Raw genomic sequence first — 22,186 nt, 5'->3', positions numbered from 1 at the left:
GTGACTCCACTAACTGACAGCATTCCATCGCTCTAGCTTTCTTCTCCTGAAAAGACAAGTGAAAGAGCTGCCATACATTTTCATTTCAAACGCACATTCCAACCAGCTGCAGGTAAAGCTACTTCCATCGTACAGTTTTTTCCGAGATGAAAGAGTTTTCACTTAGCCAGAACGTGACCATCTCGTCTTGTCCTGAGTACATTAGTCTGACCTGCTGCCGCCAGCTCCACGTCCTGGCGTGTACTTGGGAGAAGAGTTGGAAAGTCAAAATAGGAGAGAGCAAAAAATAATGTCGTTTTTCACTGAAGCGCAAGTAAAGGAGTACAACGAAAATGGCTACATCGTCATACGCGGATTGCTCACAGCGGAGGAGGTAAGTCAGTTCTGAAATGCGCAGTTTCAGATGACGGAGACGGGGGTTGAAACACCATTACGTGGGCCCCAGTCCCCAGCCGGCCCGGGCTGGACATAGTCATAGTACTAGTATTATTAGTAGTCATCGAGCGCGCGGCATCCTGGGCAAGATAAGAATCGATCCATGGTTACCATGTTACCGTCGCACTGAACGATCGTTGCCCTTACACTTTGCAGGACTGTCGTTGGTGTTTATGTGAGCGCCTTCCATTCTGCGTCACCCATGACGTGCGGTGACTTTTGTGCTGTCCAAGGTTTGCCAAACCAGGGATGAAATGAAGAGAATTATCGACAAGTGGTATGACAATTTTGAGCAGACGGGTGAGGAGGGCTCAGCATGGGAGGAGATCGTCAACCGAGACCCAGCGGTGAAGAGGGGAGAGCTAACACCAGGCAGTCGATATCGAGCTGTAAGAAGACTGTATCGAATGGCAGCGCGGAAGGAGGAATTCTTCGTCCGGCAAGCCAAACATGAGAAGGTAAGAAGAAATCTACACCTGGCAAGCTAGCACTACAGTATCCCTTATACGGTGGGCGACCTTTGAACCAACGCCTGACTTTCTAGATTTATATAAATTATAATACCATGCAAAGGTGTACTAATAACTTCATGTAGCCCATGAAGATATCAGTTAGGACCGTAAATCTTGGGGGATTCCTATAGAAAGATAATAAATACATGTAGCAACAAACTGCAACAAACTGTATGCGTTACTAGTGACAATATAGCAACTTCAAAGACGGATGCACACAAGTATTTGTATGCTCTGCTATATGCAATACGATAACTGCACGATTGGGAAGCCCCTGGATGCATACTCGGCACAACACGCATAGCCAACTAGAGCTTCTACGGTCCAATGTGGGATGTGGGCCTTGTTATGAAGCAAAACGTGTGACGTTTAACCTGGGAAAGTTGCATCTACAAATTCCAGAGAGTGAATCTGCATTTATATTGTAGGACAAAATTCAGCAAGTTCTATAGTTGTCCGGGCATCAAATCAATCAAAGACAGCCCTCATTAATTTTATGATAGACGTCTGCATAGTGAACTTGCGGGAAGGCTGACACTGGCGTTGTGTGTTGTGTGTGCTGTTTTTGTGAATGCCAGCTACACCTTTATTCAGTACACCCAACTCGCAACACACGAACAGTCCTTGTCTACACCACGTACTGTAAATTGTCCAAATGTTCACCCAGGAGGACATCGTCATCCTATATCCCTGATGATGCTCTCCTGGGTGAAAAAATTGGACAGTTTACTGTACGTGGCGTAGCCAAGGACTATTCGTGTGTTGCGAGTTGTCTGTACTGAAAGTATGACAAGGCTACAATGAAGTTATTAAAAAACAGTCAGCTACACTGTGTATTGAATTTGATGTCTCCTTTCCTGTAGCTTGTTGATGCATGCCAGAAGCTCATTGGCAATGATATCCGACTACTTCAATCAATGGCTTTGCTCAAACCACCTGGTAAGACCTTCCAGCCATTGCTGCTCTGAAGAATGTAAATACTAGCCCAGCCTTAGGTATTCAAGATACTGTGCGTTTTTCTGTGCACCCCTCATCAATACATGTGTGTTGTTTGGATATTTCGGTGTGTGTAATGGCTATGGAGGGTTGCAATGTGTCAGCTGTGAGCGCATGGAGGAGAAGAGGATAAGAGATTGTTGCATTATTGAACAGTCGAATAGTACCATTCACATTTCTATAAAAATCGTGAACGGTACCCTTTAACACTGACCGAGACCCTGCATTAAACAGATAACCTGTTGTTGGATTTCACTGAACAGACCTAAGGAAAGGGGAGCAGCTGCAGCCATGTCCTGTGGGTCTATGCAGAACTTTCTTTTCCCATTGCCATCTTGTGCAACTGCTCAGGCACGGCGGAGAAGCGCTGGCACCAGGACAACGCGTACTTCCGCCTGACTCCGCTCGACATCATGGTAAGTTTCTGTTACTTACCAGGGGCGTCGCACACGGTACGACCATGTTCGTACCATTTCTCGTCCAGGATGGTCCGCCAAACACTTCATCCGAAAAAGCAATAAAAGAGAGCTACAATGTGCCTGCTGTGGGATTGTTTCCCCGGGACACCCCCGGACCCGGTTGTACCACACGCCACTGCCCTGTGATGCATCTGCTCACCCTCTGCCGCGGTGCACGTGATGTGGTGCAGGTGACTTGGGGACTTACTTTGTGTTTCAATTTCCTTTGCAGGGTTGCTGGATTGCCATTGATCGGACTTTTCTGGAAAATGGATGGTAAGGTGCCAAAGCGTTCCTACATGCATTACCTGTTTTGGACAGAAAGACTATGGTGGGAAGTGATTCGAGACTTTTAACTCACAAACCACCTCAATGTACATGTCATGTACCCTAGACCTTGCCTCATATCGATCGCAAGCATGATTGGCACAGAGCAAACACTGTGAACGTATATGTAGCAACATGTTCGATGGCTGGGCAAAACACCGGTGCGTCTGAATTTTACTGGGTGAACATTCTACGAATAAAAGTAGACCTTCTTTGTCACATCTCTATGTCTCGTTGCGTTGCCTTGAGCCGTGCGGCCATTGTTGCTGTGTCAATGTCTCTGCAGCATGCATGTTGTCAGCAAGTCTCATCACGCTGGTGTTGCGCAGCACAAGGTTCCCGAGTGGGCACGTGAAGATCAAGGTGGTATGCTGTACAGCCTTGCAGATGCTCCTGAAAGTGCTGAGGTATGAGCGGGTGCCAGGCGCTGTGGCTGCATGTTGAGATTCCCGTGATAGGCATCTATTTGCCTTTGGAAAATCAATAAAATTAGATGAAAGAAATGAATGAATGTGAAGAGTCTTTCTTGAGTAAGGAAACACTTAATAATATTGCTACTTCGTAGTAATACAAATGATTATAATAGCAATTTGAATAGGTGGTTACCAAGACAACCGAACATCTCAACTTCATTATATTAGCCTGCTTAAAAATGTATGACATACATTTTCGGCGCTCCGACACATTGTGTCGGAGCGCCGATCGTGGTGTGGTTCTCTGCTGCAATCATGTTTTCACTATATATGGCTTTCAATAGTCTTTCACGGCTGGACTGTGACGGATTATACAGAGTGTGTAACTGGTTTCGAAACCATACATGATTTGGTTCTTCTCCTTGTCTTGATGGTGTAATAGGTGACAGCATTGCCCATGGAGCCTGGAGATGCTCTGCTATTCCACGGAGCATTGAAGCACTTCACACCGCCAAACAAATCCAACTGCGAGTAAGTTGCAGTCCACCTCATCAATACTAACCTCGTGGATAGCAACCCTGGCTATGATACCAACTCACCAACCTCATCAATACTAACCTCGTGGATAACAACCCTGGCTATAGCAACCCTGGCTATAACTACCCTGGCTATGATACCAACTCACAAACACCGACATAATCTTCAAACCTAGTGGCCATTTGGCTGCATACGTCCAGCCTCATGAATATCACCTACTTGGGAAAACGGCACATTGCTCATGCACAATCAAGGGTCGTTATATTCGCAATGGTGACTCTATGCACACACACACAGTAAGAACAAGTGTTTTTGATGTACTCGGTAATGCTATTCGATGGATTTTGTTCCGCCACACCAAAGCCGACCGACCACCTTACGCTCTCAAGCCTGAGCACTTCACGTGTATTCACAGCAACACGTATGCACCTGATAGTATGATGTGCATAGATTCATACACGAGACGTACAGCATGTATGAGATACTTCGAAGTAGTATCTCATTACCTCAGACATTCGGTATATACGTCTCGTGTATGAGTCTGGACGTAAAGGGAGGATTTATTGTGTCTGTGGGACGCTACATATTTTTACTGCCCGTACTAATCCAAACTTCCACAGTTCCAGTTGTCAGGTGTTTCCCTAGCTTTAGTTGGCTGGAGCAAATGTAGAGCCAGTCTCCTCCACAAGCCTTTGAAGTGAGCAGGGTGTGTTTGCATATGTGGGTACGTGCATGCGTGTGTGTGGATGCGTGCGTTTGGGTCTTTGCTATTTCTGTCGTTGCTGTAGTCGCTATGCAGTTCAGTATCACTATGCAGCTGCTCATTGTCAGCCAACTGTGTGCCCAATTGACATGGAAAATAGCGTCCAAGCTACTGGAGGATCTGGTGATGATGATAAGCGACATGCTGCATTTGACTGTGATCCGTGTGTGGAACCACAGTTCTGGTTCTTCCGTAAAGCGGAGATGACAGTAGTGGGAGAAGAGCAGGGAGGAGTGTATGTATGAAATGTACTTACACCACTGCTGATACTGCATGACATCATACATTCATTGTGTAGGTATTCAGTATTAGACTTTACTAGGAGGGGTTCCAGGGTTCCGCTGAACCCCCTAAATTTCGTAAAGGAACTACTGCCACCATATGCGTGTCCATGTACATGTATCAGCGCTTCTTTTTTGACTGGAACACCACTGTAGAGATCGCTGGATCCGCCGCTGGTGTTGTTACTGACATTTTGAACCTCGCTCGTTCGCGATTTGGAAAAGGCAGTAAGGCACGGTACACAATGATGCCTTAGTGCACAAGTATGTGTTATTGCATGTGTGCATGGGTCACTGTGTGTGTGTGTGTGTGTGTGTGTGTGTGTGTGTGTGTGTGTGTGTGTGTGTGTGTATCTGTGTGTGTGTGTGTGTGTATCTGTGTGTGTGTGTATGTGTGTGTGTGTGTATCTGTGTGTGTGTGTGTGTGTGTGTGTGTGTGTGTGTGTGTGTGTGTGTGTGTGTGTGTGTGCGTGTGTATCTGTTTGTGTATGTGTGTCTGTCTGTCTGTCTGTCTCTTTATCCTTCTGTCTGCACAAGTCCAATAGTAAATACCTTTTTATTACTTGAGAAACAATTCCTTGCAACTGTGGTTACTGCATCATTACTTGACCCATCCAGATCTTTATTGCTTTATTGCAAATCATTTGCCAGGGCATACTTGAAGTGTGTTCACACAGCTGATACATACTTGTATACTTCATGATAATTATTATTATGTGATCAGTTTTCTGTAACGAAATTCTAGATCTGAAGACCTGTTGTAGCTCAATTTATGACACAATGTTGTTGAATTTCTTGATAAACGGCCTTCCGTGCATTCCACGGTGCCGCTTCTTGATAATGGTGATCTGGGCGAAAATTTAGATTCGGACAAGATTTGGCTACATAGTCATTTCTGCTTCGGGCAAGCTTGAACGGAAGGCAGGCAATCAGTATCATTCTCCTGCAATCATGGTGACAATGTGACGATAGCATCATGCACGTATAGTCATCAGTGCTAGTCATCAGTGCTACAGTCCATTCAGAAAAAAATGAACTTCTAGCTTTTGGCCATAAATGGGTCAAACGTTGAGTTTTTTTAGAATTTTTTTCTGCAATCCTCTATGGAATCCTCTTCCAATTATGTTTCTGAAGTTTTTTTCTCCAAAAAGCAAGCCATAACAAGAATAGGATTTCGGCCAGGTTTTGCCCCCAAAGCATTGAATTGGGAAAAACCATAAAAATCCAGGCCGTTTGACCCCGTCTGCAACAGTGCATTGTGCGGTTCGAACCCCAGTTCAGGTACCCTTTTTGGACCCTTTTTCAAATTTCAAATTTCGCAGCACTGCACTGTGTACGATGAAATCACGAAAAATCGCCAAATACGGGAGCTCGCCAGAGCCAGAGCCCATCTTTTTATGAATGGACTGTACAGTCCATTCATAAAAAGATGGGTCCTGGCTCTGGCGAGCTCCCGTATTTGGCGATTTTTCGTGATTTCATCGTACACAGTGCAGTGCTGCGAACTTTGAAATTTGAAAAAGGGTCCAAAAAGGGTGCCTGAACTGGGGTTCGAACCGCAGAATGCACTGTTGCAGGCGGGGTCAAACGGCCTGGATTTTGATGGTTTTTCCCAATTCAGTGCTTTTGGGGCAAAACCTGGCCGAAATCCTATTCTTGCTATGGCTTGCTTTTTGGACAAAAAAACTTCAGAAACATAATTGGAAGAGGATTCCATATGGGATTGCAGAAAAAAATTCTAAAAAAACTCAACGTTTGACCCATTTATGGCCAAAAGCTAGAAGTTCATTTATTTCTGAATGGACTGTAGTCATCAGTGCTAGTCATCAGTCCCCGACCTCCACCCCTACTGGGCCCTAGGACAGCTAGGTGGTGTCGCGCATATACAGTTCGCAAGTGAAACCTGACCATGAATCAAGGCCAAGGGCGCAGGCCAAGGCGCGTAGCGCCGAGGCCTGCGCCCGCGGCCGTACGCATGAGCTTTGGCTGCAACTACTTCTTCTAAAAAAAATGGCAAGAGATCCGTCCACCACGTCCCCGACCTCCACCCCTAGGTGGTATCGCGCTTATATACAGTTTCAAAGAATGCCAGTGAAAACATGACCATGACTCCGATGAGCGTACGGCCAGGCAGGCCCAAGGCCCGGGCGCTGGCCAAGGCGCGTAGCACAGTAGTCAGTAGATCTACGCACGAAGCCTTCATGTACTGATGTAAGCGAAAATTGATAAGATCATCGCGTGTCACCAAAGGAGTGATACTGATAGTGTAGCCACCACGTCCCCGACCAACCTACTTGTTCTTGAGCATTGAGCAAAGAAAAAAGGAAACAGGTCTAGCCACCACGTCCCCAACCTCCACCCGGCTATGTGGTATCGCGCTTATTAACTTATAGTTATACCGTCTACGCGGCTCAAAGGATGTAAGTGGAAACCTGAAACACGATCATAGAGTTTCTGGCAGGACTTTCCGCCTTCATCAAGGCCTCGTGCGCACGGCCGCGGGCGCAGGCCTCGGCGCTACGCGCCTTGGCCTGCGCCCTTGGCCGTATGCACTCGGCCTTGATTCAGCCATAAACTTATGATAAAGTCCTGCCAGAACTCTATGATTGTCTACATCACTCAAGTGAGTTTGCGCCTTGAACCATAAAGTCCTGCCAGAACTCTATGATTGTCTACATCATATCGACGACAGTTGTGAGAGACACTTCGCTAGTATGCATGCATGGAGTCGTGAAAGAGTTTTCATTCCCCCCTGCTACAATGTACCTGGTTATGCTAAGAGACAATGGCATATTCAAAAGGAAGTGTTTGCATGAGCGTGTCACAATTCACATACCTTTTTTTGCCAAGACTACTGGCAAACCAGCAGTGCTGCATTTTGTTTTTTGTAAACAGGGCGTAGTAGTACTACTAGTAGTATTGACTCACATAGATTGGCTAATAGTAATACTCGTACTCAGTATTACTAATACTCATTACTAATAGTAATAGGCCTAGTGCACTGCCCTCAATGAAATAGTCCAGTCGCGTCACTCAGGTGCGCGCCGGGCGTTGCGCAGCCCTAGACCTGCGAACACTGGGCTGCGAAAATGGTTCAAGGCGCAAACTCACTTGAGTGATGCTGCATGCATTTCAGATCAGCAGGAGCCAGGTGTACTGCATCTGGCCAGACCAGAGCCACACATGTGCCACAGTTTTGTGGGTTCTATGAGTATGATAATGATCATACTTCCTGCAGTTCGCATGCATGGCTAGTCCAGACTCCACTTGGTCCGGCGTTGGTGTCCCGTCAAGGAAATACAAGCGGCAAGCCAGAAACTAGCTTCAGCATTGCAGTACGACTAAGACCAGTAAGCATGGTAAGAGCTCAAACCGGCCAGAGCCTGTCCTGAGGTAAACCTGCTTGCAGCTGCTCCTCATGATCAGAATTAGGCAACGTTTACAGGAGAGCGGTAAAGATGTCGCTGCTACTAACGGACGCCCAGCTTGCTGAGTACAAGGACAATGGGTACATTGTCGTGCGTGGTTTGCTAACGCCGAACGAAGTAAGGTGACTTGCAGTAGAGTGATCTTCAGTTCTTTGAGAATTATTCCTGGAAATGAATGAATGAGTGAATGAATGAAACCTTGAAGGGTATTCCTCTGCTCACTATAATGGTGATGATGACATCATGTGGTAGTTAATTTGTAGCGGAGTCTGTCGCTACCACTACTCCTTTACAGCAGACTCCTTATAGAGATCGGGTTATCTTTCTTCACTCATGAAATCCTGGAATAATTTTCCAATATTCTTGGCAAACTTTTCAAAAAGGGCATGCAGTTCTCCTCGCTCACACGAGTTTATAACGTAGAGGTCAGAAAATACGGTGCTGCTCAACTAGAGTGAAATCCAGTCGTGTCACTCAAGTTTGTGCCTGGCACCACTTCGCAGCCCAGTGTTCGCATAATATGTACTTGTACAAGAAGAGGGTTTATGCATTACAACTAACTTTACTGTACTGAGCAGCACATCCAAAGCCCACATGAATAGAAACCACGTTTATCATCTTAAATTCAGCTTGGCTAGATTTTCAAATCTTCAATCTCCACCTTTGTCTGAATGGACTGAAGTTAGAAATAATTCAATGAATTAACCCGCTGTTGCTATTATGTATTTCATAATGTGTACCCGTAGGTGGCGGAAACACGAGAAGAAATGCGGCGTATGATTGATGATTGGTACGACGACTTCGAGTCGAGCGGCAAGGAGGGTCCGGCATGGAAGGAAGTGGTGCAGCGAGACCCTGCAGTGCAGAGAGGTGATCTTGTCCCGGAGTCGCGCTACCGAGCAGTGCGCAAGCTGTACCGCATGACCACTACAAGTAGCTTCTTTGAGAGACAAGCGCGCCACAAAAAGGTTTGATGTCATATCTGTACTTACTCAGCGTGACATCACTTTGTGCTGGAGGGAGTACAGGGTTGTCGACTCATTTAGTTACATTTTAGCATACTGGTAACTCCTGAGGCCCTCTCTTACACGGGTTCAGTCAGACCTCTCTTATTCGGTCCTCTTTATCCGGATCCCTCACCATCCGGAAGAAAATTGTTGGTTACCGATTTACAGCATATGTCATGCATACAGTATGCGTGTTCGATTATCCGGTTCCCTCGCCTATCCGGATATTTTAGTGGAAAACGGATGTGCGAGGTCTGACTGCATATCCATTCCTGGTCGGGTGAAGTGCCCAGCACACCGCATCTTACATAGTGGGTTGTCATTGCCTGAAACGATCGTAGCAGTGCCGGCGTACCCAATCCAAGGATGGCTCCGTATTTATCAGTGGTGCCGCATTGTACTGGTAGTTGTGGTGATACTGGCATGCCACATTTACAGAACAGATTTGGGTCAAAGAAGACTGCTTTGTATTTTCAAGCCAGCTATTGAGTGGTTGATATGCGGCTGTATACTAGTAATGCTGGTATGTTTATTCAATCACAGTAACACCTGTTAGAAACAACCACTGTAATCCTTGTAGTCTTTAGAGACCGGTCATCTCAAGGCCCTGACCATGTTTCAACTACAGTCAACTTCGCTTATAACGACACTCGGCAGGGCATCAGAAAAGTGTCCTTATTCGCGAAGTGTCGTTATACCCAAAGTCTCATTATATGTGTCACAGCTGGATGGGACTTTGCTCTGGGCATGAACATTCTGTCGTTATTCGCGAATTGTCGTTATATCCGCAGTCGTTATTAGCGAAGTTGACTGTAAACGTATTTCCCCGATTATAAGTCACACTTGATTATGAGTCGCACTCCCTTTTCAGGTTTGAGCCATGCTGTTTCAATATAGTCACGTGGGCAGGATGCCACACTCGATTGTAAGTTGCTCTCCATTCTCTGCCCTTGAAGTTTAGTGTGAAAACGTGCGACTCATATTCAGGGAAATGCGATACATGTAGACCCGGCATGCAAAGACCACCGCCTGTCTTTAGAGGCAAGTGTCCAGTGCATTACAGGGTGGCTGGTAGGTGCATATACCATGTATACCGGCCTGACTCCCTCTGTTTCATGATTGTATCAATTGTGTTTACTGCAGCTTGTCGAGGCATGTCAGCAACTCGTTGGAAAGGACATCCGACTACTTCAGTCAATGGCTCTCCTCAAACCGCCAGGTATGGGGTCTCAAAACTGAAAGAAGGGCACGGCCAATTATTATTTAGCGGTGAAGTTTGCATGTTCCATGAAAAATGTATTTCAAATGCAGTCATATAATGTAGAATAATATATTTTCGTGAAGAAGAGGTTAGTGTGACTTCGGCGATGCAACACACAATTCCCCAAAATATATTTTTATAAAAAAAACTAGCGCCCAACGTGGGGCTCGAACCCACGACCCTGAGATTAAGAGTCTCATGCTCTACCGACTGAGCTAGCCGGGCTGCTTGGTAGGTTCAGATGCAGCATATCCATTCGAATTTGCCACTGTTCTCCACATTGAGCACTATGACTCAGGCAGGCACAGCCGTATTTCCGTTTCCAAAAGAACACTTGCGCATGGAACAGGAGTTGAGCCAAAATCCTGTGTCTGTATTTGTTTCACTGTACGGTATGCCTAGGAACTTTTGTCAAGCTCTGAGCACATTTCTGCATGGAATAGGAGTCAATGCTAACTCCTGTGTAAGTGTGTGTGTGTATGTGTATGTATGTGTGTGTGTGTGTGTGTGTGTGTGTGTGTGTGTGTGTGTGTGTGTGTGTGTGTGTGTATGTGTATATATGTGTGTGTGTGTGCATGTGTATTTTACTGTACGGTATATGTAGGAACTGCTCAGAAGCGCTGGCACCAGGACAATGCCTATTTTCGCCTAACACCGATCGACGTCATGGTATGTGCACGTACCCTGCCTTCTGTGGATTGATGCATCACTGAGTTGTGTTTCACCCGTACACCATGTACATAATGCTCATCATGTTACTGATCCATTACTCGCATTTGTCAGTTGAGATGATGCAAAGGGGAATTTCTGGGGAAACCTGACCGTCGGACTCGAACCAGGGACCCTCGCTACCCGATGCTCTACCACTAAGTTATGGACTAGTCGTCATCCAAGCAGACACTTCAATATGTTCTGTTTACTGATCCATGCACCACATACTATTCTTTCTCAGAATTCGGGGAAGCATTCGCCCGACTGTAATTCCAACACGGCGCTGCACAAGTGTATGAAATTGATCCGGGCGTGCGGGTATCCTTTTTGTTGCTTTACGCAGGGCTGCTGGATAGCAATAGACCCGGCGTTTGTGCAGAATGGATGGTAGGTGTGTGTGCATGTAGTGTGTGGTATATGAGCACTTGGAGGGAAAAAAGGTAGCAGAGTTCATGGGATTCGAACTGACAACATGGTGATATACCCTCCCGAAACTAGTGCCTTGAAAATACAATTCAGAAGGAGACGGCTTCAGTGGCGGTTATTATCTACGGTAAAACCTGGTTTAAGTGACCACCCCACGGTGCAAGCAAAAGCGGTCGTTAAAGCCAGGTGGTCTTTAGAACCAGGTCCAACAGGTTCAGTGTAGAGCTGTCCGTGCATGGAAAAACGGTCGTTAAGAGCAGGTGGTCGCTAAAACCAGGTTTTACTGTAGTTGGCAGACGAAAGGGAAATATTCATGTCGTGCACATGCATGTAGTACAGGATGGTGACACAAAGGCAGAAGAGAACAGAGACAACCGGCTAGGTAATTGTTGTAACGCTGCGTGGCGGTCAGCTGTCTGAGGATTGCCTTAGCTGTGCTATGTGCATGAAACGCAGCGTTACAACAATGACCTAGCCGGTTGTCTCTGTCAGTTCTCTTCTGCCTTTGTGGTAATGCTTCATCCTTGTGGTGGTGAGCACTCTAGGTAATCTGGGAACTCTCACTATTTAGTACATGATGGTGATATAAGTTACGGTATAGAATGGTTTCACATCTTGGTCATGTGACTAAATTTGTGCAGAACGTCATCATGTCATGTGGACAGTGGAACCAACATGGCCAATATCATGTGACCCATAGATGCAGGGGTTGAGTGGAGGTGGAACCGACATGGCTGTCTGTATGGTCATGGGATAGACGTGAACCACTCCATACAGTTAGTGACATACGCATAGACATTGGCATAGCAGTATCCTTGGTTTGATGTCAACTGGCTCACTGACTAGGTAGCAGGCACAGAAACCAAAATCAGATTACATGTACCCATTGCTGTTAGCTGTGAAGTATATTTTGTCATTCAAGTTGTCGTCGCTGAACTTGAGGCCTTATAGTTGAAACTGCATGCAATGCGGAAAGTACATCTATTTCAATTTGTATCGCGCCTGGAGAAGATAGGAGCATGGCTGGCTTGCTAAGTGTATGCGAATGTGTTGCAAGGACGCCAGAGACTAATGTTCCTCAGGCCTTTCCAAGGTTTGACACAACTATAGCATGTTTATCCTCATGATCTTGCACGGTAATTGCGAAATGATTTCGTAGTGTGTCGTGCCTGGCTTGATTGTCCCTGCTCTATCTGCACAGCATGCATGTACTGAGTCAGTCCCATGGCAATGGCATAGCACTGCACAGGATGCCGGAAGGGTCGGAGGGCATGACCGAGCAGGGTGCCGTCCTGTACAGCTTGGCCGACATACCCGATGAGACGCAGGTAAGAGTAGCCATGTAGTGGGAAGACACCACGGCAACATGACATCATGACACTATGACATCATGCCATTATGACATCATTACACTGTAAAAGAGGCTATAAGTGTAAAACATCACAATAATAAATGTCATCATGTCACCATTACATCATGGGGATGTGAAAATGTCGCGAAGTTCACAGTTTATCACCTCTTACAGTCTTAGTTCACATGCAGTTGCATGCATACCTGTACTTTAAAAAGCACCATGGAACCATGGCACCATGACGACTGGGAAGGTGAAGGTGATAGTGCCACAAAGTTCACAATTTATATTTCAACGTCTTAGTTCACATGTAGTTGCATGCTGTGCACTTTAATGACCAATGGTGAATGTGCTATCCTCACTGTTCTAAAACTAGCACCAGTGCTCATGCGCAACATAAGTGCATGTGCGATGTTTTGTCATGCTGTGCAGTTTTACTGATCTATGGTGAATGTGCTATCCTCACTGTTTCTATAACTAGCACCCGTGCTCATGCGCAACTTACGTGTGTGATGTGTTTTTGTCATGCTGTACTGCCGTAGGTAACACCATTGCCAATGGAACCAGGGGATGCACTGCTGTTCCACGGTGCCCTCAAACACTTCACACCTCCCAATAGATCTAACGTTGAGTAAGTGAGAAGATACGCGTGCGAAACACCGGCAGTTATCTGTGCTGACCATTGACTGTTTTCCGTCATTTGACTGCTGTGTTCATTGGAGCATTGCTGCTAGCATTAGCCTGTCCCTTGGTGTTGGAAGACATTCTCCCTTCTGGACCTGTGCAAGTTACGACAGCAGTGGACAGTTAATCAGGACATCCACTCAGGTACAGCACCCAAACTGTTGCCCCCCCTCTCATCCTTATGTGGCTAAGTCTCATGAAAAGTGTTGGTGCTGCACCTGAGGGGGATTCTGTACTTCTTCAATGGCCGCTTCTGTAATTGCTGATATAATGAAGAGCGAAGCCGGGTAAGGTGACTAACGTGATTGTGCTCTGTACTGTTAGCTTGATTACTCTAGATCATGTGCACTATTTGAAAAAGTCCGATTCTGTATCTCTTGGTAATTGCTGACTGTTTTTCCAATGTTGTATGGCCTGGCCATGTAATTTCAAGTAACCACTCATTATTGAGATACAATGATCGTCGTTTTGCTATTATGCTACGTATGCAAGCCTGTAGTAGATCACGTGCCTGTGCCGGCTCAATACACAAACGTATGCTGTTTGCCGGAATAGGTCCTTCAGTGCGCATATGCTGCAGTGTTTACACCATTCTGTCCTCACTTATGCACAGATATACAGCATTCCCTCACTAGTGGGACCATTGTTATCAGGCTAGGGCCGGTTTTGGACTTCCCACTCTAAATAAAGAATACAAACAAACAAAACTGAGAATTGTTGCTGTGCTCACCGAGACCTCTGCAGTTGAAGTGGGAGCATCGTGCAGCCACAGTCGTGATAAGCGTCATTATTTTTGATGACCTGATGCAGGTAGTGTAGTTGTCCGGGGGAAGATTTGGATTGAACTGCGACCTCACTCACCCTTGTTCACATGGGGCTCTTGAAGGTAACCGTGACTTGCAATTAATTTTGCTGTTCTTACATTAAACTGGCTCATTATCTTACATTGCATTCTTTGCTATTTCTGTCGCTGCTGCAGTCGCTATGCAGTTCAGTATCACTATGCAGCCGCTCACTGTCAGCCAACTGTATGCCCAATTGACATGGAAAATAGTGTCAAAGCTACTGGAGGACCTGGTGATGATGATAAGCGACATGCTGCATTTGACTGTGATCCGTGTGTGGAACCACAGTTCTGGTTCTTCCGTAAAGCAGAGATGACAGTAGTGGGAGAAGAGAAGGGAGGCGTGTACATTTGAGTGTACTGGTGTTGAAGTAGATCATGGCAGGAACGTGGAACATCTCCAAAAGTCGATTCGTTTGTCTTTACTTCATTTCTGCATCCTTGAGGTGATTTGACTGTGTGTGTGTGTGTGTGTGTGTGTGTGTGTGTGTGTGTGTGCTTGATTGTAGGTTTGTTGGCACATATGTGTCTCTGAATGTGTGTGTGTGTGTGGTCGTGCATGTCCCGTGTGTATGTAGTATGTATGTGCGCACCGTTGTGTGTGTGTATGTGTGTGTGTGTGTGTGTGTGTGTGTGTGTGTGTGTCTCTGTGTATGTGTTCAAATCCCCCCCCGTGTGTCTAATGTATGTACATTGATGCTGTGTTGTATATGGATTAAATACTTGACGAAGAGTATTAGCAGAATTTCTAAATGGTAAAAACCCTCACCTTATACTTCGAAGTATATACTCCAAATTGCCCAGGACAAAGAGGTGCGCAAGACGCTGGTAACAATATTGCGAAGCTTGCTGGACTGTGAGCTTGCTGCGACCCATTGTAGAAGTCGGAGACCTGATGTGGCTCCCCTGTTTTGGGCTGTAGTGGTTTGTGCAAGTATCATACAGTAGGATGTGCTTGTGATGTGTAGGTGTGTCAGAGTCAGGAGAGTTGTGGCGAAGAGAAACTTTGCGTCTGCTTGGTCTACTTCTGGAAACAGGTGGTGACTGCGGTGGGGCTCACGCGAAGAAAAGATCCTAGCAGACAGGTTCAGGATGACCGTGTGTTCCCGAGTATAGTGATGGTGGGCGATAGGTGTACGGCCGTGCACGCGTGGCAGCGTGTTTGTTTAGACGTCACAACACTGTGTTGTTGATGTGTGTCTGTTTTGAGGGAGTGACAGCGGCGGTGGTTATAAGGGGCTGGAGCTTGGAACAGTATTGGTGTGTGTGGCTGGTGTATTGGGATGACATCTCAGTCGGGAAGGGGTTGGAATTGGCACGGTGTTGATTGCGGTAGGGGTGTAGCATCTGTCGTTTCACCTGTTGATTGATACTACAATCTTGTGCTGGTTTTCTTGTGATACCCTATGGCCTGTGTCAATAGGCCATGCGGCCACCAATTGGAGTGTTTGAGTGTTGTTATGGCATGAATCAGCAACATCTTGTGATGAGCACCTTGCTTGAATCAATACACGCCACCCTGTCAGCAACAAGAGTGTATTTTCCATGGAGGCCCATTCACACTGCTCGCCACCTCTCAGTTGTCGCCGATGACATGAGAGTGCATCCCGCATGACGCCCAGGGTATCGCTGGGGGCCAAGCCGCAAGCTATTACACTGCCAAGATCGTGTCGTTTTGCGACCACGACGCGCCTCATGCTGAGAAAGGGTTTCGTCATTGGTAACAGAACCGTCCCAAACCGTCCGTGTTTGTTAAGCTGCATGTATGTGGACGGGTGGGTGGTCGGCTTGTCCTAGACAAGCCACTTCGGACTGGTGGGCAAATGCCTGCAGTCTTTCCCACGCTCAATACGCGCTCGATGAACGTGTTGACAGGCCCGATCACGCTAGCTGACATACCGATGCACTGGTGTCACGCGAGCAGTGTATACACGACGGTATTCCACTGTAACAGGCACTGCAATATGCCACAATCAGTACAGGCCAGACTGACGAGGTGACCTGATCATGATCATGTGTGTACAGTGAGTGGTACATTAGGCCTGCTCATACACACACAGTCCCTCCGGCTCTCTCCCCGCGGACGCATTCCCATGCTTGTCTGATTCAGTGTTGAACCAAAACAGACATGCAGTCATGCTGGTGATGGTGTTGTAATATGGTGTGCATGCTTGACTTAGTCATGTATTGTCCTATCTCCGTAACGGACCCCCGTGGAGATTTTGGAGATTTGGTGTTCCTAAGTCAATATTGCGGTTGCGCAGATGCTCAGTTGAATGCGAAGCTGCTTTCCGGGGTAATGCTGACGGAACCGGTGCGAGTGTGTGTGTGTGTGTGTCTCTGTGTCTGTGTGGGTGTGTGTGTGTGTGTCATTCCACTTGGATGCAACCACTATTCCACGACTGTGTCGATTCTGGCTAGTTGATTTCATCCCGAACATGTAACTTATGATGGTCGACTTAGTTGACAGGATTTTTGGCCGATGGTGTGCCCCCCCCCCCCCACACACACACATATACACACACACACACGTACACACGTACACACACACACACATACGTACACACACACACACATATGTTCATACACAGATGGATATGTGTACCAGGCAGTACTGTCTACAGTAGTGGATATAAAGAATGATATGCACTTACACTAGCAGTTCACCTTTACCCCTGCATGTACACGAGACTGGACAGTGGACCCTTCTTTAACCATTCACTATATTCACTCTTCTCTGTGTTTTGCACAGATGGGCATGCCGTCTTCTGCATGTATTTCACCACCTTGCTTGCGGCCACGGCAACCACGTTGATTACTATAGCTACGCACCAGAAGATTGTGCCCCTGCAGGAGCCTTTCCGCGGCGGGTATCTCGGTGACGCGGCAACCATGCAAGCAAGTGAGTGCCGGTCCGAGGATTCTCTACCTGGGGTCTCCCAGGATTGGCATTGTAGAGATAGAGGAATGTGTTCTGCTTATCGTGTGTTTGATGATGGTCTATCTCCGAGAAGAAACCCTTTGGTTTGTGCCAGAAGGCATAGTAAAGTATTCGAGTAGTGAAAACTTGGAAGGCTAGGCATTAGAATAGTATACTGGGAAGATTTATCCATGCGCTGTGCCACGGGGCTTTTCAGGAGCTGGAAGGGACGGGCTGCGAGTATCCAGGAGAGTGTAGCCATGACCAGCTTGGTGGTATTGTGCAGCCCCTGGCTCGCGTGCGCTGTGTGGTGCCTAGACTCCAGCGCTGTTGGCAGTGGGCTCCGCTCGGCCGGACTCTTCCTCGCTTGACGTGTGGTCGGCGCTGACCTGTCAGGCGCGAGACCACGCTTGACACATTGCTTCTCTCTTGGGGTCTCTGCACACTCTACCTGCTCATGCATGCACTTGTCCACGATGCCAGCCAGAGTATCTGTCGGTGTGCATGCAACATGGCTTCAGCTAGCCCTTACAGCTATGCTTGCTGGAGCATGGACATGCTAGTCGTGTGGTCCAGTGGCTACAAAACTACACTTCCACTCTCATCTGGAGGTCATTCCAAACGTTGTACTGAAGAGAGTAAGACTGTGGTGTTTGTTATCATCTTTGAACCTAGATCAGGCAGACTCCCACTGCAGCCTATCCTACAGTGATTCTGAGCCTAGCTGGATGAGGCAGAGGCAGCAGCACTGCACATCGCTCAAGTAAAACTAGGTAAGTACGATGCCTGTGGCTAGACTAGACTGGCGCACGTTAAGCAGACTTGACACCGTCCGATAACAGTTGCATGGCCTGTAATTGGCCAAAGCAGCACGGCTAGAGACTCCTGGGACCTTCCTGTGTTTTGTCATGTGTCCGCGAAAACTAAGAAATCGCGACAATAACTCGGACTCTCTTCGGTGTTGGGTGTTGCTTGGGGTGATTGGGGTGATTGGCGACCCTCAGCGTCTACCCTGGTTTCCTGTGTGTAGTCAGTGTGGCGCTATGCAATACTACACAGTGTTGTATGTAAAAAAAAAGGTGCTGTGTGGAGCGTTAAACAAATGTGTAACAATTTAGCTTGGTTAGCTATACTTGGCCGGTGTGCACTCAAGATCCGTATCTGACATTGTAGTCGTGTTGTTGTGAAAGTCATTATAACGCAACTGTTCGAGGAACGTAAACAGTAACTGGTTAGAATTCAGGTAGTTGTGGGGGAGAGACAACAAAGATGTTGTGGGGGAGAGACAACAAAGATGTTGTGGGGTGATGCGAGCTGTGGGGGATACTTTTGCTTTGGGTCTTGGCAGTATGGTGCATGAACTTTGCGGTACCGACAGCAGGAGTTCTGTGGGTGAGACAAGATGACCATTGTGATAGAGCAGGGACAGAACTATGGGAAAACTAACTTAATTGGTTGTGTTGGCTTTCGAAAGAATTCCCTAGAGCCCTTTCGTAGCAACCCAGGAATAGAATGCTGTGAACAGGGTCGTAAGGAGCAGATTCAGGAGCAATGGTTGTTCAGTGGAGGTCGTTTGAGCTTTGAAAGCTCATTGGTTGGCAAGCTGGCATCCACATTGTCTGATTCTGATTCTGTTCACACAAGCGTACATTCATAGAGTACGTGTTTGAGCTATGCACGTGGAAGTGGTGCATCTGGCCATTCATTGCGATGGGGCCTCCTGGGCGGGGTGAATCGTATTCCGTGGCATACATCTTGGTGCTTCGCTGCCAAGATGCCCTCCTGGAGTGCCCGTATTTCCGACAACATTCTCCACATGCTTACTCCAGTGTATCTACCCTGGGATGATCAGTTTAGCTAGTAATTACTGCTCTGACCTCCCGGAGGGAGTGAAGAAGGGTATCAGGTAGTCAGGGACTGCTCAATCAAACAGCATGCACAATGCTACTAATGTTCTGATATGCACAGACCCACCAGACCCACCAGGTTGCTGTAAACGTCACTGGGTGGTCGTCTCATTTTCACGACCTCTCGCCAGCCTAGGCGCGAACACCGGCCAGGGCTCACAACACCACTCCACACTGCTGCGGGCTACCGGCCAGTTGGCGCTGCGTTTTCTACGCGTTGCGACGCCAAGATGGTCGGTGGCTTTCTCTCTGCTTGGTGCAGCTCCCCTCGCATTGCACTGGGCAGTGAACGGTTCTGGCAATGCTGTGCTGACTGTGCTTACACTGTCAACAGCCAGATGGAGTGTGGTTGTCCTCATGGATTTACTCACTCCATAGGGGATGTAATCTGTCAGGTGTACAGCAGTGATGCCTTCCACAGCATATGATTATACTTATAGAAGCTAGCCGAGTTTAGGCTGCTGATTCAGCGATTCATCAGGCTCTCTTGCTCACTGACTGTCTTTGTAGGCTGCTAGATCTGCACTGGCCATTACAGTGTATGTTCAGTCAAAGTGCTCCAGAACTGGGTCAGCTGACAGGATGTGGTGTTGAGCTGTCCGGAGCCTGTCGACCTGCTCCTATTTGGGCACTGCAGGTTTTGATGGGTGGAGAATGGGCACGTGATAAGCACAGGGGCAGTGTGCGTGTGGGTGGCTACTAGGCCCAGGCGAATCTGCGTCTGCCCAGGGCACGTGCAGCGCAACACGTGTTTCCCTGGTGTTGTTTGCCTGCGAGCGACACCCAACTGTGTTGTTTATGGGGTGAGAAGATCAGTAAATGTACATCCCTGGCGGGAACTTGCCCCCCGCTGCTGGTCCAGTAAATGGATGTTGTGGCAACCAAAATGGTGGTCATAGCACACTTCATGCATGTCCATAGATGTATGTCAGCCGATCATGATGTAGTTGGCAAGACCGTGTGATAATAGACCCTGGGATAATCATGCCTGACATGTGGACACTGATAAAGAGGTCACTCCCTCGACTCTGCACCAATCATTGTAAAATTGTGCTTCTTTGCACTATGACTACTACTTATAGTATCTGAGCTAAAATACCTGAATTGATCCAAGTTTGGTCCTACCCATATACCTGCTAGCTGATCGGTGTTGTCATTGAAACTTTGTCCATGTTTCTCTGCAGGCACTAAGTAACAGTTATCCGTGATAAGGATGGACAGCTGCGACGGCTTGGCAGCGTTAGCATGTGGCCGTGCTCAAGCTCCTCTCCCTCGCCGTGTGTGCTGCGCCAGGGCCAGTGGCACTACTACCAGTACCACTACTAGCACAGTAACCATGCGTGTCATAGTATGCTGCATAGTGGCGTTGCTCCACCCTACTGCAACCGCATCGCCCCTCCGTCAACATCTCAACCAGCGGACCGAGCCAGGGGCGACACGCGGACACCTAGCACAGTCCAGTGACGGTAGCCGGAGTAGTCGTAACGCCGACGACAGCAGCATTGCTGGCGGGTTTCCTCTGCAGCAGCCTCGGGTGCACGGTGCCATGGTGGAATCCCGCAGATCAAAGAAGACGGGAGTGAGACCGGTGCTGACGCAGCTGCACGACCGCATCATTTCCAGCACCGTCCTTAGCTCAATACCAGCCATGGCACCCGTGCCTGTCGTGCCCGAGAGACAGCAACGCCGACTAGCAGAGCACGACGTACACGTACCTCTTGCTAACACGGAGACCAGCGCTCCGTCGACTGAACAGGCCGCCGAGAACCCCATCGAGATTGCGGTGAGCCGAGAAGACGAGCAGCCAGTAAACATGAGAGGCAGGGAGCCCGTTGTCCAATCGCAGCATCATCATAGCCAAAGTACAAACCGGAGTAATCTTGACGGCGAAAGCTGTAGACTGAGTCGTATGAGCGTCATTGTTCGACGTGGCGGCTGTAGGAAGTATGTGCACACCAATGTCTGCCAGGGAACGTGCAACAGCAAAGTGAAAGCGGAACGACGACCGCCGTTCGTACAATATTTGCCGAAATGTTGTCAGCCACGCACGTCTAAACCAGTTGTGATCGACATGAATGATGATGAGTGCATCCAGCAACGCATCAAGAGGAAGAAAACGCGCCTCACCCGCTACACGAATATCACACTATTGGCTGCGACCAGCTGCTTCTGTGGCTCATGCTCTTTCTGAGCGTGACTGAGTGAATGCGTGTGTGTCTGTGTGTGTGTTTTGTGTGTGTGCGTGCGTCGTGTGTGCACGCGCGCTTGATTATTGTTTTGAGTGTGCGGTAATGTATCCGGGTGTATGTGCACATACATTGGCGCCCGTGGAATAGATTCTCTCCACCTCCATACTTTATGAGCACGAACGTTGACGAACCGTCCTATATTGGCCAGCCACTTCTTTGAAACTGATTGCTGCACGCTGCTCTTATTATACCAATTATTTTCAGTTGAGAAGGGCTGTTGGAGTACATTTTTAGCTGCCTGACACAGCCCCACCATCCACCATAATGTGTTTATGACTCAGCTTGTAATTATAATTACTTTTTAAAACTTCTCTCCATGCATATCATAAGCACTGAGACAGCGGTAGAGACTGACAGAGAAGCAATACGATCAAGCGGAGTAACATTCACGACCAGGTTATCTACCGTTCATGCACGGGACTGAGTGATACGAATTATTCTTATTCTACTTGAGAGCCACTCTTGATATTTTCAATGCCAAATTTAATATTCTTCAGCAAGGTTAATCGAGGCTAGAATATATGCCTACATTAATATTCAGAATCATTAAAGTATTTTTCCACAACCATATATAATTTTAATGGACAAGCAGTGTTAGCCGAGTGACAACCACCTGGTAAATTGGAAATGATATTCAGATACTGTGGCAGTAGCATTAATTTTGTTGTAAACAGCC

At 47.4% G+C, this 22,186-nt stretch overlaps 2 protein-coding genes and 1 non-coding gene across 7 annotated transcripts; 2 read left to right on the top strand and 1 right to left on the bottom strand.

Moving 5' to 3' along the window:
• The first annotated feature begins 79 nt into the window (after positions 1-79).
• On the top strand, positions 80-5,581 carry LOC135817435 (phytanoyl-CoA dioxygenase, peroxisomal-like). Its single transcript, XM_065330623.1, has 8 exons — positions 80-373; positions 669-893; positions 1,811-1,886; positions 2,295-2,359; positions 2,634-2,677; positions 3,015-3,135; positions 3,584-3,672; positions 4,467-5,581. The coding sequence occupies exons 1-8, from the start codon at positions 290-292 to the stop codon at positions 4,684-4,686; spliced, it is 924 nt and encodes a 307-aa protein (XP_065186695.1). The 5' UTR covers positions 80-289; the 3' UTR covers positions 4,687-5,581.
• A 2,419-nt stretch (positions 5,582-8,000) lies between these two features.
• On the top strand, positions 8,001-22,147 carry LOC135817433 (phytanoyl-CoA dioxygenase domain-containing protein 1-like). Of its 5 annotated transcripts, XM_065330621.1 has the most exons (10): positions 8,005-8,267; positions 8,897-9,118; positions 10,301-10,376; positions 11,023-11,087; positions 11,473-11,516; positions 12,757-12,883; positions 13,449-13,537; positions 14,570-14,880; positions 17,187-17,336; positions 20,446-22,147. In XM_065330621.1, the coding sequence occupies exons 1-8, from the start codon at positions 8,181-8,183 to the stop codon at positions 14,787-14,789; spliced, it is 930 nt and encodes a 309-aa protein (XP_065186693.1). In that variant the 5' UTR covers positions 8,005-8,180; the 3' UTR covers positions 14,790-14,880; positions 17,187-17,336; positions 20,446-22,147. The 5 variants fall into 5 exon arrangements, with proteins under 5 accessions (XP_065186694.1, XP_065186693.1, XP_065186692.1 ...); XM_065330620.1 differs by having other exon boundaries at positions 14,570-17,336; XM_065330622.1 differs by lacking the exons at positions 17,187-17,336; positions 20,446-22,147 and having other exon boundaries at positions 8,001-8,267; positions 13,449-13,734; positions 14,570-14,624.
• On the bottom strand, positions 10,571-10,643 carry Trnak-cuu (transfer RNA lysine (anticodon CUU)). Its single transcript has one exon. It is a non-coding gene; the product is annotated as a tRNA-Lys (tRNA).
• Positions 22,148-22,186: the final 39 nt, after the last annotated feature.

Source organism: Sycon ciliatum, chromosome 5 (assembly GCF_964019385.1).
Source record: "Sycon ciliatum chromosome 5, ocSycCili1.1, whole genome shotgun sequence".
NCBI classification, from domain to species: domain Eukaryota; kingdom Metazoa; phylum Porifera; class Calcarea; order Leucosolenida; family Sycettidae; genus Sycon; species Sycon ciliatum.
Note: the sequence above shows the minus strand (reverse complement) of the source record. Positions and strands in the feature narration are given on the sequence as shown.

What these genes read in the sequence shown, in the direction of transcription:
- LOC135817433 (XM_065330619.1), top strand. Translation starts at nt 20,475, where the DNA reads ATGGACAGCTGCGACGGCTTGGCAGCGTTAGCATGTGGCCGTGCTCAA.
- LOC135817435 (XM_065330623.1), top strand. Translation starts at nt 290, where the DNA reads ATGTCGTTTTTCACTGAAGCGCAAGTAAAGGAGTACAACGAAAATGGC. An exon ending in GATTGCTCACAGCGGAGGAG is followed by an intron (nt 374 to 668) that starts GTAAGTCAGTTC and finishes GTGCTGTCCAAG; the next exon opens with GTTTGCCAAACCAGGGATGA. An exon ending in TGACTCCGCTCGACATCATG is followed by an intron (nt 2,360 to 2,633) that starts GTAAGTTTCTGT and finishes TTTCCTTTGCAG; the next exon opens with GGTTGCTGGATTGCCATTGA.